Source organism: Oxyura jamaicensis, chromosome 1 (genome assembly GCF_011077185.1).
Source record: "Oxyura jamaicensis isolate SHBP4307 breed ruddy duck chromosome 1, BPBGC_Ojam_1.0, whole genome shotgun sequence".
Classification (NCBI taxonomy): domain Eukaryota; kingdom Metazoa; phylum Chordata; class Aves; order Anseriformes; family Anatidae; genus Oxyura; species Oxyura jamaicensis.
In genome coordinates this window covers 190,110,854-190,126,538 of record NC_048893.1, presented here as the reverse complement: position 1 = coordinate 190,126,538, position 15,685 = coordinate 190,110,854, and the positions used below count along the sequence as shown (strand labels likewise).

Below are 15,685 nucleotides of genomic sequence, written 5' to 3'. Positions count from 1 at the left end.
AAAGTTATAACAATGAAAGAGTAAGAAATAGTGTTAAAAATGCCTGGGGCAGTATTCCCTAAGTATTTTTCTTGGGTTTGATATTTTATTTTTGTGTCTGGAAATAGATACTACTTCGTGGATAATTTGTGATGGTGATATTGATCCTGAATGGATTGAATCCTTGAATTCTGTTTTGGATGACAACAAATTGTTGACTATGCCTAGTGGGGAAAGAATTCAGTTTGGCTCAAATGTCAACTTTATATTTGAGACTCATGATCTTAGCTGTGCTTCTCCTGCTACAATATCTCGAATGGGAATGATCTTTCTGAGGTAAGTCACAGGGTATTGCATACTCTTAAAGTAAGTAAGTATCCTTAACTTTTCTAGAAGGATATTCTAAACTGTATGGAGTGATTGAATTACTTCTGTATACTTAAAAAGCAAATTACTGAGAGAATTTGCTTTAGGTTGCACATCCCTTCTAAACTGTGCTATTAAAACCTTTTTGGCTGATAAATCATACTTGTCGAATGAGAAATGCTGGATTATTTGCTTGTGTGTGACACTTGGAGAGCCAAAATAATTGGTTGGAAGTTCTTACGTTACAGTCTTCCCCTGAACTTTTCCTGGAATGTTGTTGTTGCATTTGAACCTGTTTATGTGAAGATGTGGAAATCTTAAGTTTGTTTGAATCTTGTATTTTTGCTTTGATTTAGTGATGAAGATATAGATCTTAATTCTCTCATAAAGTCTTGGCTAAGAAGTCAGCCTGAAGAATACAGATACAATCTTGAAAACTGGATTGGAGACTATTTTGAAAAGGCTTTAAACTGGGTTGTGAAGCAGGTTGGTAACTGAAGGCTTGATCCTTTTTCAGCTTCTGTTAAGGTGATACATTTATCTGGTTTAATACTGACAAGATCATTCATATTCTTAAAGTTAAAGAAAAACACAATGGTTTTTGCTGGCTATTTTCTTAATAAGATTAGTACTGGAACCAATTTAGTCCCTGTGACTTTCTAGAACCCGATTGCCTTATTTAAATTTTTGAAACATTTAATAAATTTTACCTGGTTAAATTCATGTATTCCTGTGAAACTAAATATCCATCTTCAAATTTCTACATTGAACATTTATTTGTATGTTTTCAAAGATTTGAAAGATATGAGTGTCTAAGCTAAAAATGAAAAAATGTTTTTTAAAAAAGTTTTTCCAAACTTGTCTGTAACAAATAACAACAAAAACCCTTGCTATGCAAAGTTGAAACATTGCATAGCATAGACCAGATCTTATGGGTTAGGGAACAATATAAAGCTAGACACCTAAAAAGATCGATAGAGGGATATCTGTAGTCTGTTCAGAATGCTATATTTTCACAGCTCCCAATAACCTGTCCTGGATTTGAGTATATAACTTTATCTCTTTAAAATTCTACTCAAAACTTTGACTGAAAGAGTTTTTAATAGGTAAAAGGTAATTTGCAATTACAGTGTAAAAAAGGATTTTCTTTAAGGGTATATTTAATTTGATTTTGTCCAAAACCTTGTACATTATCTGGATTCTGTGATGCTGGGACATACACCAGGATAATTGTTCTGCGTGTGCTATATTTTTTCTAAAGAGTCTAGATCCTTCCCTGCCTCACCTTCTTATGATGGCATTGTATTTGTATTGATCAAATGTTGTATGTTGCACACAATATTATTTGGGAGAAATCCCCGCCGTTGTTGCTAATAAACTGGCATTTGGGACATCTGCATTATGTCATCTTAGGGAACATAGGTGGTCCTGTTGTTTTTTAAATGCTACTTTCTCTCTATGTTCCTTCACCCACGGATGTTTTATTACTTTGAAAGTATCTTCATCTAGATACCAAGGAAAGCCATCATATTAATCTCGAGGCTGCAAATCCTTTGGTGCTACATAGCAAAATCCATACAAATTGTATTCGTGAGAGAGATTTGCAGTATAGTTATCTTGGTTTCTTGTAGAGTCTCAAAATCCATTAGAAAAGTTCTGTTTAGTATATTGCATCAATACATAATTAAACATGGAATTAAATACAGGATTAAAACTTGCAAATCAAAGTTTAAAAATAATTGCACATCAGGTGAATTTTCTAGAACAGCAGGGTTGGGATCATTTCTGGAAGGGTCAATGGGCAATGAGGAGTAGCTTGATAGTAATACATCACATTTACTATTAGGAGTATGCTTAAATCTACTACAACTCTACAACTTGCTATTTACAGAATGACTTTGTGGTTGAAACAAGTTTGGTTGGAACTGTGATGAATGGACTCTCTCATCTTCGTGGGTGTACTGATCGTGGACAGTTTATCATTAACTTGTTACGGGGTCTTGGTGGCAATCTCAACATGAGGTCACGGCAAGAATTTGCAAAAGAGGTAATAATCTTTTTCAGCAAGTTTATCAAAAAATTCTTAGTGCATTTAGAAGGAATAGTGATTTTCTGTCTTCTGACAATGAAAATTTGTAATAACAGAATATCTATGCTTTAGTTTCTTTGCAGTCTGTGTTGTTTGCAGGGAAGTAGCACAGAAGTAAAGAAATGTTTTGTGTGTCCTTGCTAAGTGCACCCAGCCCAGACAGCAATCCTTCAGTGCAGCACCACGTCATACAGAATAGTCTCTGTCCATACTGTTTTATGCAAGAACCGTCTAGAGTCCACATTGTGTGTTTACTGTCTCTCTAACACATATATTTTGTGCTTTTTTTGTGTGTGTGTTCAGGATATGTGAAATAATAACAAGGGTCTTTGCACCTTAGCAGGGATGTGCTCTTACAGCATTATTTTGAGATTATATATTGTATGGATTGGGATATGGTTCTGTCTTTGCATACTTGAGGGCACTAGTGCCGGAAAACTATCATGCTGGTACGTAATGCTGACATAAGTCTATCTCTGGAGAGAGTTATATCCACAACCACACATGTATATTGTGTTGGAGAGAATGAAATACTTCTTTCCAAAAGACAGCCTGTAACTTACATGCAGGGCCAATGGCCAACAATTGGCCTCAGCTTCTGTAATTGCTATTGATGGGAATGAGTTATCTTGTTTTTTGTCTTATTATTATGAATGTTGCCTAATAATAACAATAAAGTTTATATAAAGGTTTGCTGAATACATTTTATCTTATATCCTTTGGTTTCTATGAGTTGATGTTTCTTTATATTTCCAAAAAAGAAATAAGTGAAAGAGAATATATTACTGTTTCATTAAGGTCTTCATCATAAAACATGCATAACATGATTGAATTCAGTTTCAAAAACAGCCTTAAAATTATAAAATGGATGAATTAAATGTTTGTTTTTATAAAATTATTATTCACACATTCCTTATATGAATTTCAAATTGTCAGTCTTGTCATTTGGAATATGGAATTAACAGAATCTTTATTTTACTATATTTTATTTTATTTTAAAGATCTTCACTTGGGCACAAGAATCTCCACCAAATCCAAGGAAGCCCCTGGACACCTATTATGACACTGACACTGGACAACTAATGCTGTATCAGCTGAAGAAAAATGAAAATATAACAGCTGATAATTTCAGTAATCTTCAAACACTTCCTGTCATCCAAACCCCTGACATGCAGAGGGGTTTAGATTACTTTAGACCCTGGCTAGACTCGAACAATAAGGAGCCATTTCTTCTTGTGGGTCCTGAAGGATGTGGAAAGGGGTAAAAATAATACTGCTATTTAAAGCAGAATATACTTCCAGCTGTTTGAAAAAGTTTGTAATATGTTGTATTAATGGTTTTATCATGTTAACATCTATTTTATAGTTACAGAATATCTTTTATTTATCATTTATTTATTAATGAAATGAAACCTTCTATCGTGGCAAATAGATAAAATCAGGGAAAGCTCAAGCTGCCACTATGTAGCTAAAGCCTGAGGCTTTTAGATGTGAAAGAGGACCTTTTGAAACACCTGTACTATCATGGGGCAACAGCTGAAAGGCACATGAGCTACCTGGTCTCATCTCAAGAGGTCCTAGGTGCCTGTGTGCAGGCAACTGAATTAAACTCATTCTGTTGCCTTTGTTAGGTTCCTTGTTTAGATGGGTTGGATCAATATACAAGGTATTTAGACTAGATATTTATTTTGTGTAGCTGTATACTCTTTTCTTGGATGGAGAATGATACGATTGAAAAGGCAAGAATATTTAATTCAGCAAAACTCATGCAGCACCTCTTACATTAGTATAGTGTGAAGTATATTCATTTTAATTCAAAAGCTGTAAAATATTTTGGATACTCAGTATTTTAATGCATTTACGTATTATTTATGCTTACATGTATGTACATATTTTCTATTTTAGGATGCTGCTTCGTTACGCATTTTCTCAACTCCGATCCACTCAGATTGCTACCATTCACTGCAGTGCACAAACTACCTCTCAACATCTTATACAAAAACTCAGTCAAACTTGCATTGTAATCAGTACAAACACTGGACGAGTATTCAGACCAAAGGACTGTGAAAGGCTTGTTTTGTATTTAAAGGATATCAACCTACCCAAACCTGATAAATGGGGAACAATCACTCTTGTGGCTTTTCTGCAGCAGGTAACCACTTAGGTCTTTGTTATTTAAGAGACTTAAGTATACTGTAAATAGTTCAGTGTAGGTACCTACATTGATTATTTTCAGGGTTAGCATCCTGCATCTGTATTGGCATTATTTTTGTTTGTACATGGATAGAATATGTAGATATCAGCAGGAAATAAAATACCATTTATGTTGAGCTTATGCATAAGCAATAAAGACAGTGCTTGCCTCAGTGAGTTATGACGTAAGCAATGCTCAACAATGTAAGTTAATTATGTGGCATGATACTTCTGTCAGGATAGAGTGGAAGTTAAAATGAAACATTTAAAAACAACTTTATCCGGATTTTTATATCTTTTCCTGCTTATCACATTCCCTTTTTTTTTTTTCTCTACGTTTCTTTGAATGCTTAGTACAGAATAACCCATGTGTATCATCCATTTCCTTTCGGGATTTGTTTCCCTTTAGTATGCTTTTAGACATAAAGCCTTCCAATACTGAAGATCTAGTAAGGCCAGAGTAAGGTTTCACTTAATGCCTTCTTACCACTGATGAACTTCTAATCTCTTACTAAAGGCAGAAAACCAGCATTTGTACCTTATGTTAGATGCTTTTCTCTGTGGAGAGTTACCAAGTCATTATGGGCAATACTGGCTTTTCCCTCGACCTCACAGCATGTGACTAATTTTTCTCTACAGGATTTTGTAATTGGTTAAGAATTTACATCTCAGTCTCTATTATGGAAAAAGACACTAGTACTGAACATACCATAACTGACAGTTAATAATGTAATAACAATTACTTGTCACTAATTATTTTTAGTAAGATATTCTGTTGACTTTCTTTTAATAAAATGTTTATGTAATTATAAAAGGTTCTGACATATCAAGGATTCTACGATGAAAATCTGGAATGGGTTGGTTTAGAAAACATCCAGATTGTGGCTTCCATGACTGCTGGAGGGACATTAGGAAGAAATAAACTTACCTCCAGATTTACTTCTATTGTTCATCTTTGTGCAGTTGAGTAAGTATGTGAAAGTAGGTTTGACTTTCAGAACTTAGATACAACCTCTGTTCATGAGGCCTTGCTGAATTTACTCTTTATGAAGTTGTGGCTGTTCTAGTCTTCTATCTTTTTTAACAGTTTGGGTTCTTCACATCTTGAAGAAGGTGACTCTCCCCATCTACTCTGCTCTTGCAAGACTCTACCTGGAGCACTGCATTCAGCTCTAGAGTCCCCAGTATAAGAAAGACATGTACATGTTAAAGCAGGACCAGAGGAGGGCCACATAAATGATCAGAGGGCTGGAGCACCTGTCCTACAAAGACTAGCTGAGAGTTGGGATTATTTAGTTTAGAGAAAATAAAAACTCTGGGGATACCTTATAGCAGCCTTCTGATATTTAAAGAGGGCCTAGACTAAAAAAGAGTAGGTTTAGACTAGAAGGAAGAAATTCATTAGTCAGAGGGTGGTGAGGCCCTGGAACAGATTGCTCAGAGTTGTGGGTGCCCCTTTTCTGGAAGTGTTCAAGGCCAGGCTGGATAGGGCTTTGCATAACCTGGTCTGCTGGGAGGTGTCCCTGCCCATGGCAGTGGGGTTGAAATTTGATGATTTTTAAGGCCCTTTCCAACCCAAACCATTCTGTGATTAAGATTTGGTGTTGTTTGGTATCTCTTTGCACTAGAAACCACTTAAGGACCAATCTGTAGCTACCTGTTGGTAGTGAAATGATTGAAATATGTTTCCTATCAGATTATATTACTTTTACTAAACTGCTTTCTGCAGCTTTATATCAAAGTGCTTTTTGGCTACAGAATTACAGAAATTGATTTTTTTTTTTTTTCTGTCTAAACACATTTATAGGTGCATTTATAAAATTTCTAAGGGTAACAATAATGTTACTTAGCTGCTAGATGGAGATCTTATTTACTGAAATTTGTCCATAATTTTGGGTATAATTTTGAATCTTTTTAATAAAATAAGAATGAGAGTCCATAGCAATTCTTTTTTTTTTTTTTTTTTCCTGTGTAGCTATCCAGAGAGAGACCAACTGCAAACTATTTATAGTGCCTACTTGGAACCTGTACTACAGAAAAACCTAAAGAATCACCCTGTTTGGGGTTCTTTACCAAAAGTACATCAGCTAGCAGGATCTATGGTTCAAGTATATGAACAGGTGTGGAAATTTAAATTTGTTTTTCATGGAGATGGACAATTCAGAAATATATTTTTTAATAATCAGCTTTTTATATTAACAAGAGAATAAAAAGGTTGATCAGTATTAACATTTAAATTTATATCTTTTTCATGAGATATCAGTTTTACAGCTACTATTTGGAAGAGATTTCTAGGTATTAGAGGCAAACTGAGTAAGTGGTAAGAGCTCTTTGTATGACTTTGGTAAGTATCTTAACCTATCTATACTTTCAGTTCCTGATTTATAAAATGTGGTTAGTAGTATTTTCCTACTTACTGGATCAGGAGATGGTGTACTTTAACATCCAAGTTCATTACAAGCTTTAACAGTGTTAACAGAGAGAGATGAGGGTGGAGTCCCTTACACACATCAAGTGTATATTTATTACCTATTTTTAACTGTACAAAATGTTGTTTAGGCTCACAAGCTTATTTTATCCTCCCACTTAAAATTTTAGGAACTTCTGCTTAGGAAAACATTTAAGTAATTCCTTTTCTTCCCCTTACTGGGGAAGATGGGAGGAATGTAAGTGTATGTTCACTCAGTGTGTTCCAAGAATGTATGCATGCCTCCATCTAGACAGAACCATGAAACAAAACCTATCTTTATGACTAGAATGTGGGTATAGTCACTGGCTACCATGCACGAGTTAGCATGAATTTCATATAATATTATTGATGTATTCTAAGAAATCTTAAGTCTAAATTTCATTGTATCGGGACCAAATAACTGGGGATCGCAGTTATTCTTTGCATTAAAGATACAGTTATAAACTTAAGTATCCTTTTGGGGTGAAGAGACAGTATTTCTGTAAGACTTCATTTCTAGTGCTAAGTGTTATTCATTTAGGTAGTCTAGTGTTACACTTGAATATTTTCCTTTGTATTTCATATTTGGTAAGAAAAAAATTCTATGCTATGTCTAATAAAAGTGCACTAATAGTTTTAGGTGACTTGCAATTGTTTGCTTCAAAGATGGTAGAGAAGAAAGGTTCTAATTATAAGAAAATCTTCTGTGGTCAGAAAAGACAATCTCTGCATTTTTCGAAATAACAACAGAGTGCATAAATAAAGATACCTGAATATGTAGCCATAATAGACTAATTTCCCTGGTATTTTAGAAAAAATGAAAAGTATGTTTCCAAGTGCTTTACATTTTAAAATATCACATTTATTTTTTGACTGACTTCCTTTTTTTTTTTTTTAGGTACGAGCAAAATTCACGGTTGATGATCACAGTCATTACCTTTTTACACCATGTATTCTTACTCAGTGGGTTCTGGGTTTATTCAGATACAATTTAACAGTTGGTAAGTTATTTACTTAATTTTTCATTGATAAAGCAGGTCTAAAATAGCCTAAAATATGACTGATGTTAGTGTTACTGTTGACTTCATTTGCAACATGTAAAACTGGTACTTTTTCTAAACTGTAAACTCTGTTATTCAGTAGAGAGGAAAAATGTCTAACAGTCATTCTGTAACATATAGTAGACAAATTAAAAAAAAAATAATATGATGTTTTAAAATACATGTGGCATCTATTTGTAGATTAAGGGAAGTAGTGTGAGGTTGTATTTTCTACTGAAGGGTCTTGCAGCGTCCCTCCTATTGCCCACTTTTTTTTTTTTTTCTGAGAATATGTCTTGTCTTCTGAATTCCCACAGGCTTGCCTCTCATGCTTTTCTTTTTACAGCTGGTTGTGTAAACTAGTGATGTGACTGGAACTACAACTTCTACACACCATCTTTGATCTACTTAAATGAATAGAACCACCCTTATACATACCTAAAACTGTATCATTTATATAAAAGCTTGCACATATCAATATAAAAGCCTAAATATTCTCACAGTTTGGGAATGCTTGAGAATTACAGTCCAGCCTCAAAGTTTGAAATAACCATTATTACTAGGTAGTTCCTCCTTATTGTATTTTAGCACTTACATTAATTATAGGAAAGGGCTTGCTTAAAGAATATAAAAGAGCTAAGAATGTTATACTTGTGTTCTGTTTATTTTATTTGATCATCAAATAGTATAAATGGAGCTTGAATGAGGTCAGAAAAGCTACACTGGTAGTCAAGGAATGGGTAATCTCAACCTGTTAAGAACTCCATTGTTGTATCTGAAGGTGACATATGCTGATTCTTTTACAGTGATGAACAATATGGTGTGTAATTTACTACACCTTAAAATTCATCTCACCTTCCTTCTTCTGTGAAGAATTTTGTATTCTCCAGTGGCATTTTATAATAAAAAACAGTAAAACAGTTTGGGGGATTTATTTTAATTTTAGTGTGTATTATCAGTCTTTCACTTTCACTTTAAAAGTTTTATTTTTTATTTTTTATTTTTTTTTTATTTTTTTTATTTTTAATTTACCTGGAATTCTATCTTTTACTTTGTGTGCAACACATTGACACATTGTTTTCATTAGCATGCTGGCACTAAACTGGAGAACTTTCTCTGATAAAATATTTTAATTTTATCTTGTAATGACACAAAAAATTTATTAAAAAGCACTTTATAACGTGTTTACTTTTTCTCTTATTTCTTCCTTACTGATGCTCTCCTGCTGGTATGTAATTTCACTTACTCATTTTCAATCTCATATTTTGAAATGGGAGTTTAAGAACTGTAAAATTAATTTAAAAAATATAAAATCAAATCTCTCCTTATGTAAATTTTGTAGGACCATCTACACAAACTGCAGACTATGTATTGGAAATTGTTGCTTATGAAGCATGTCGTTTGTTCCGTGACAAGCTTGTAGGCATGAAAGATCTCCATGTATTTGATAACATTTTGATGAAAGTGTTTCAAAGTGACTGGGGCTCAGATGTTCTGGACAATATGGCAGGTAAAGCATTTGAGGTATATTACATAAGTTTGAAATACTCTAATTGAGCCTCATAAAAGTTAGTTTAGTGAGTAAGCCTCACTTATGAGTAAGCCTCATAAAGTTAGTTTAATCAAGTCAAATAGTGTATCAGCTGAGGACCTGAACTTTTAAATGTGTTTCATTTTATTTTCACAGATATCTTCTATGTAACTTGGGGAACTTGTCAAGAGGCATTCACTACTCCAGGACAAGCACTACCACCACATGGGAGACCGCTTGGCAGACTAAACTCAGCGGACCTGAAAGATACTATTAAAAAAGTGAGACAAGTTTAAGGAATATAAACAGCAAGGATTCACAGCAGTGATTCCATAATTTTTATTTATTTTTTTATTTTTTTCAGGAAGTGACATAAAAGCACCAGATTTAGGGTGGAGTCTGCTTGGGTGGAGACTTGGTTAAGGAATTATTTCTGACATTTGGTCATGTGAGGGACAGTCTGTGATGCTATCTGGGAGGTGGCAGAAGTATCATGTAGCAAGGTTGTTTTAAGAAATGGCTGTCAGTCACATTTGCTTTCCATTAGGATTTACAGCAGCCTAATGAACAACATTTTGAGAAACACTGGTGTACACTTGTTTGTTGTTTGAGTACCAAAGTGTTTTATTAAATGTTTTCATTATGAATTTGTAATTTGCAAACATAATTTCCATTTGAAAAAAATACAAATACATTGTTTGGAGATTTCACATGCTTTTAAACAGTAAAGTATAAAAAATAAAACTGATTGGGAAATGCAAACATGTTACCTCTGCTAGGCTGATTGATTTTTCATAAGAGCCTTGACATCATCTGCCACATATTAGTAGTGTTTGATGGAATGGTCTTCTAGATGGGAAGCTGCTCCCCCTCCTTAATTGCTAACTTGTGACCAATAGGCTATATGGAAAATTATGAAGTTCAGTAGTGTTAGTAATCAGAGGGTTTTTTTTGTTCGTGTTTGTGTGTGTTTTTTTAAATCTGATTCCACAAGTATGTTGAACTTCAAAGATGAGGTTTTGCTGAGTATAATGAGGCCTGAATTTAATCTTAGGATCCATTATTATATGTATTTGAGTAGAAAATTTCATAATCAGCAATTACATAACAATTAGCTGCCTAAAACACCATTCCGTGTTGTGCTCATGTGTAGTCAGAGACACAGATCAGACTTTGTTCTGATGAATTCAGTGGTAGATTTCTGTTCCAATATATGAAAGAATACTAGGAGACACCATTGCTGGGGGTGTTGCATGATACATTTGCTAAGGTAATGTGATTTATTCATTGTTGGAAAAGGGCAAACAAGGTATATGAATTCTATCATATAAATAATTTATTTGTAATGAATACCAGTGTGGCGTCTTAGGCCTTCTTCTCTAAACTTTTAAATATTGGATGCTTTCATATCTTACTGGCTGTATTTATTATCAATTAATGCATTTCTTTCTTGTTTTTTCCTTTTTTTAAAAAAAATTATTTTCTCAATAGGGTGTTATTCATTATGGGCGAGACAAAAAAGAGATAGAGGTTTTATTGTTCCAAGAAGTCCTCAATTATGTGTCTAGAGTGGACAGAGTGCTAAGTTTTCCTGGAGGATCGCTTCTTTTGGCAGGACGGAGTGGTATGGGTCGTCGAACAGTTACCTCTTTAGTTAGTCATATGCATGGAGCTGTTCTAATTACTCCCAAAATTTCCAGAGGCTATGAGCTGAAGCAGTTCAAAAGTGATCTTAAATATGTAAGTCACTCAATGTCTTACAATTTGAAGTTTTGTAGGTGTGTATTTAGAAAAGAATAAGGGAATTTTGAAGGATATAGAAGTGTTGTGTGAGAGATTTTAGGACAAGCTTGATGTAAACAGTCTAACCAAAATAGATTTTTACAAGTTCTTAGTGTTTAGAATGCATGCTGTTCTTCATAGCACTTGACGGAAACTCTACTTTTTTGAATACTACAGCTGTTTTTCTGAGTGTTGTGAACATAATAATTCTAAGCTTATGTGAATGTTGGATTTATTTTATTTTATTTGTTTATTTTTTTCATGTATCATAGAATCACAGAATGGTTTGGGTTGGAAGGGACCTTAAAGAACACCTACTTCCAACCCCTTTCCATGGGCAGGGACACCTCCCACCAGACCACGTTGCTCAAAGCCCCATCCAGCCAGGCCTTGACCACTTCCAGGGATGGGGCATCCACAGTTTCTCTGGGCAACTTTTTTCCAGTGCCTCACCACCCTCATAGTAAAGCATTTCCTCCTTATATCTAATCTAAATCTACCCTCTTTTATTTAAAGCCGTTCTCCCTTGTCTTATCTCTACACTCCCTGACAAAGAGTCCCTCTCCTGCTGTCCTGTAGGCCCCAATAAGTACTGGAAGGTCGCTCTAAGGTCTCCCCGGAGCCTTGTCTTTTCCAGGCGGAACAACCCCAACTCTCTCATCCTGTCTTCATAGGAGAGTGTTTTCATATTCTATCTATGCCAGGGTCTGCTTGTTCATAGGATAGTAGCTGAATCAAGTAAAATTTTAGTGATTGATGAAAGAATACACACTGTTTAAAAACAAATGCAGACCTTTAATCAGGAGCTCTCAATACCTTGAGAACTGCTAAAGAAAATTTTACAGATAAGCCGCCACAAAAAGTGCGGCATAAATAGGGCATAAATATACTCCAAAAAATAATCTGATTTGTTTTTGTATTACCAAGTTGTACATCTAGGTAGAGTGTTTTTTTATATTTGATCTCATATAACTGAACTGTGTAGTAATCTTTTAGTAATCTTTTGTAAATGTATCACAGTTTAGATGCTGTGAAAAAACAAAACAAAACAAAAAAAAAACACAAGACAAAACAACCGTGATTTTAGCAATAGGAAGATTATCATTCATATTATGAACAAGACGTATTCTGTATACCAAGATTAAAATACCTTTCCTGCTTGTAGGTGATGGAGCTTGCTGGCATCGAAGCACAGCAAGTGGTTTTGCTCCTCGAAGACTATCAGTTTGTTCATTCCACATTCCTTGAGATGATCAACAGTTTACTGTCTTCAGGTGAGATTAATCCAAAAAGACTAGGTACTGCTTTTAACACAGAGTTGGTTCAATGAGGAAGAATTAGATGACGTTTTCCAACTTTATTTCCATACCAGATTGCTAATTAATTTTCAGTACAGTTTTGGCTAGAGTGATAGTACATGAGACAATGGATTAGAAGTTCACTTTGCTATCTTCTCACTTACCCTGCAATGTGAGTGCTTTTGAAATCCTCAGCCTTGCAAATTAAATAACTTATTTCAAAGCATTTTTTTTTGAATAATGTAATAACAAAATAATAACATATTCAGCTCTACAGTTTCCTCTTTTCTACTCAAATTCAAAATTGAGAGGTGTCGTAATGTTTTGCTAGATTGTACAGAGTAATTTACTTAGACTAACATCAGCAAAGACCCCTTTTTAAAAGTAACAATATGATAAACAATAACAAATAACAAGAGTGACTTTACTTTGTTATCTAGCTTTGTTCCTTGATCAGAGGAACACTTTGATTTATATGTAGTATTGAATCACTGTCTTTGGGTAGGCTTGAATGAATATTTGTAGAAGCATATTTCAGTAATATTAACAAAGTAGGCTAAATTAAATGGAATTAAGTTAAATGGAATTACTATCATTTAATTGGTCATTTTCATGATATGAAAAGGATGGAATTCCTGTGATGAAAATCATGAAAATATGGTAGTAAATACTGCCATACTCAAATTCTGTATGCAAGCTGTTTGCTTTGCAAGCTGTGTTTGATCTGACATTTTAAATTCATTCTTCAAATAGGAGAAGTTCCTGGATTGTATAAAATAGAAGAATTAGAACCATTGTTATCTCCTCTAAAGGATCAAGCTTCTCAAGATGGATTTACAGGACCAATTTTCAACTATTTCACATATAGTAAGAGAACAGAATTTTAATTTATTACAAGGTTACAAAAGTGATATAATGGGAAAATAATTACTAAGTCTTTTTTGTGTATATTTTGAATAGCCAAGTAATTATTAAAAATCAGGCAGGAATAATGAGTACAGTGTGATATGTGAGGGCACAGTACTCTTAGCTTAAAATTCATTCCTCTATCTGATTTTTTTCTTCCATGAATGTTCTACAAAGGTATTGTAAATTCTGCCACTGAAAATAATTAGAAGGAGGAAAGCTTTTGTCTCCATTGTTTTCTGGTTTGATTAGGTTATGTATATCATAACAGAGTTTTCTTCTATTTGTCAATTTTACCTACAACCCTCTTTGGATTCTGAGTACTTACAAGTAAGTTAATAGATAGTTTTTTTAATTATTTGTACTTCTTCTTGGACCAACAAGAAGATAAAGTAGTTTACAGATAAATAAATTAATGTTACTGAAAGAATACAGAAATTGTCAGTCATACTCAAGGGCCTTGGAACTAGTTCTAATTGTTTTTGTACTGATTGGAATGTAAACTGGTGGTATCCATTTAAATACTGTCAGCTCTTCTAAATAAAAAAAATACACTGTAATATCCATAATGAGAATATATAATGCTATATTAAGTTATTTAAATTCAATTTGTAAATATTCCTGCCCTGCTGTGTTGTAGTGCAATAGTATCTTTTTTTCAGAAATTGTTTTCTGGTAAGTATTTAAAGGACAGTTGTATTGGAAGTAAATCTGTCATGTAGTCAGATTGTTAGTTACTATATATGTTGCATTTCCTTAGGGATCCAACAGAATCTGCATGTTGTACTGATCATGGATTCTACCAATTTAAATTTTACAATAAATTGTGAAAGTAATCCAGCACTGTACAAGAAATGTAATGTTTTGTGGATGGAAACCTGGTCCGAAAACAGTATGAAAAAGGTAAAGATTTAAAAGTCTTTAAAAAAGTCTTAAAAGTCTTAAAAAAAGATTTAAGTGTTTAAAGACTTAGACTTAGGCATTGTTTAATTCTTAGTAATTGTTTAATTCTGGACACCTTTAATCCACAACAGCTGTATTTAAGCTACTCTCTAATTTAATCCACAACAGTTGTATTTAAGCTACTCTCTAATTTCTGTTGTGTAGCTTTTTACATCTTTGAAATTTGTGTTATTGAAGGTGTCCTCTGAGAATTAATTGTTCTTTCTTACAGCCAACAAAGCTCTTTTACCAGACATAACAGGAAGTCATCTATTGCAGGCAATTGTAAAATTGATCTACAGAAGGCTCTAAATATTCTATAAATCCCTTATTCTGAATAAATTTCTAATTTTCAGTCTTCTCAGTTTAACAACTAAATTGAAGTGTTTTTTTTTTTTTTAATTTTAATTCACATTTTAATTTTATGTAACGTCATACAAAAAATCATTTTGATTTCCTTAGATACCTGAAATGCTTTTGTATGATTCAGATGAACAAGAGAAGACTGGAAAAGCACATAAGGAACTGAAGAAAAAACATTCAGGTAATATTTTGGTGGACCAGCTATTTGTTACACCTTTTTATTAATCACTTAGGTCTGTGTTGGGCATAGGTACTTTGAGTAGGATTTTGCCAGCATATTCATAAGCTTCAGTATTGCCCACATGGGAGGCATTTTTCACATAGGAATATTAGCCTGGAAAGTGCAGTCACCAAACACAGTCTCCTCTGTCACAAGTAACCACTGTATACTCAATTTTCTAAACTGATTAAACTCTAGCTTGCTATGTTTTGCATCTTTCTTCTATGTGATATTTCAGAGCCTCAAATTTTGAAACATTTTGAAAGCTTTTATATTTTCTGGTCTATATGTTTTCATTCTTTCATTAACACAGACATGTTCCTAGACGTTCTTTTTATTTTAATGATTCTTTTCCTTTCAGAATACGTAGCAGTGGAGATGTTTATAGAGAAGAAAATATAGTGTCCTCTGAGTCTTTATGATTCCGGGCTAAACAAGTCAAATTTTAAACTCTACTGTTCTGTTTATTTTAATGGCTTTCTTGTGAGCCTTTGGAAGAGTGGAGAAATGTACAGGTTTGTGCACAG

General features: G+C 33.7%; 1 protein-coding gene across 4 annotated transcripts in view; it reads left to right on the top strand.

Moving 5' to 3' along the window:
• Window positions 1–15,685, top strand: part of DYNC2H1 (dynein cytoplasmic 2 heavy chain 1) — a 169,427-nt gene that overhangs the window by 35,134 nt on the left and 118,608 nt on the right. For all 4 annotated transcript variants that reach the window (XM_035327873.1, XM_035327865.1, XM_035327882.1 and 1 more), the window contains exons 39-53: window positions 108–315; window positions 702–831; window positions 2,237–2,392; window positions 3,436–3,695; window positions 4,340–4,586; window positions 5,443–5,594; window positions 6,603–6,747; window positions 7,975–8,077; window positions 9,459–9,626; window positions 9,804–9,928; window positions 11,139–11,387; window positions 12,595–12,703; window positions 13,481–13,594; window positions 14,394–14,536; window positions 15,038–15,119. In XM_035327873.1, the coding sequence (XP_035183764.1) occupies window positions 108–315; window positions 702–831; window positions 2,237–2,392; window positions 3,436–3,695; window positions 4,340–4,586; window positions 5,443–5,594; window positions 6,603–6,747; window positions 7,975–8,077; window positions 9,459–9,626; window positions 9,804–9,928; window positions 11,139–11,387; window positions 12,595–12,703; window positions 13,481–13,594; window positions 14,394–14,536; window positions 15,038–15,119 (2,391 nt within the window). The remainder of the gene's footprint in view (window positions 1–107; window positions 316–701; window positions 832–2,236; window positions 2,393–3,435; window positions 3,696–4,339; window positions 4,587–5,442; window positions 5,595–6,602; window positions 6,748–7,974; window positions 8,078–9,458; window positions 9,627–9,803; window positions 9,929–11,138; window positions 11,388–12,594; window positions 12,704–13,480; window positions 13,595–14,393; window positions 14,537–15,037; window positions 15,120–15,685) is intronic.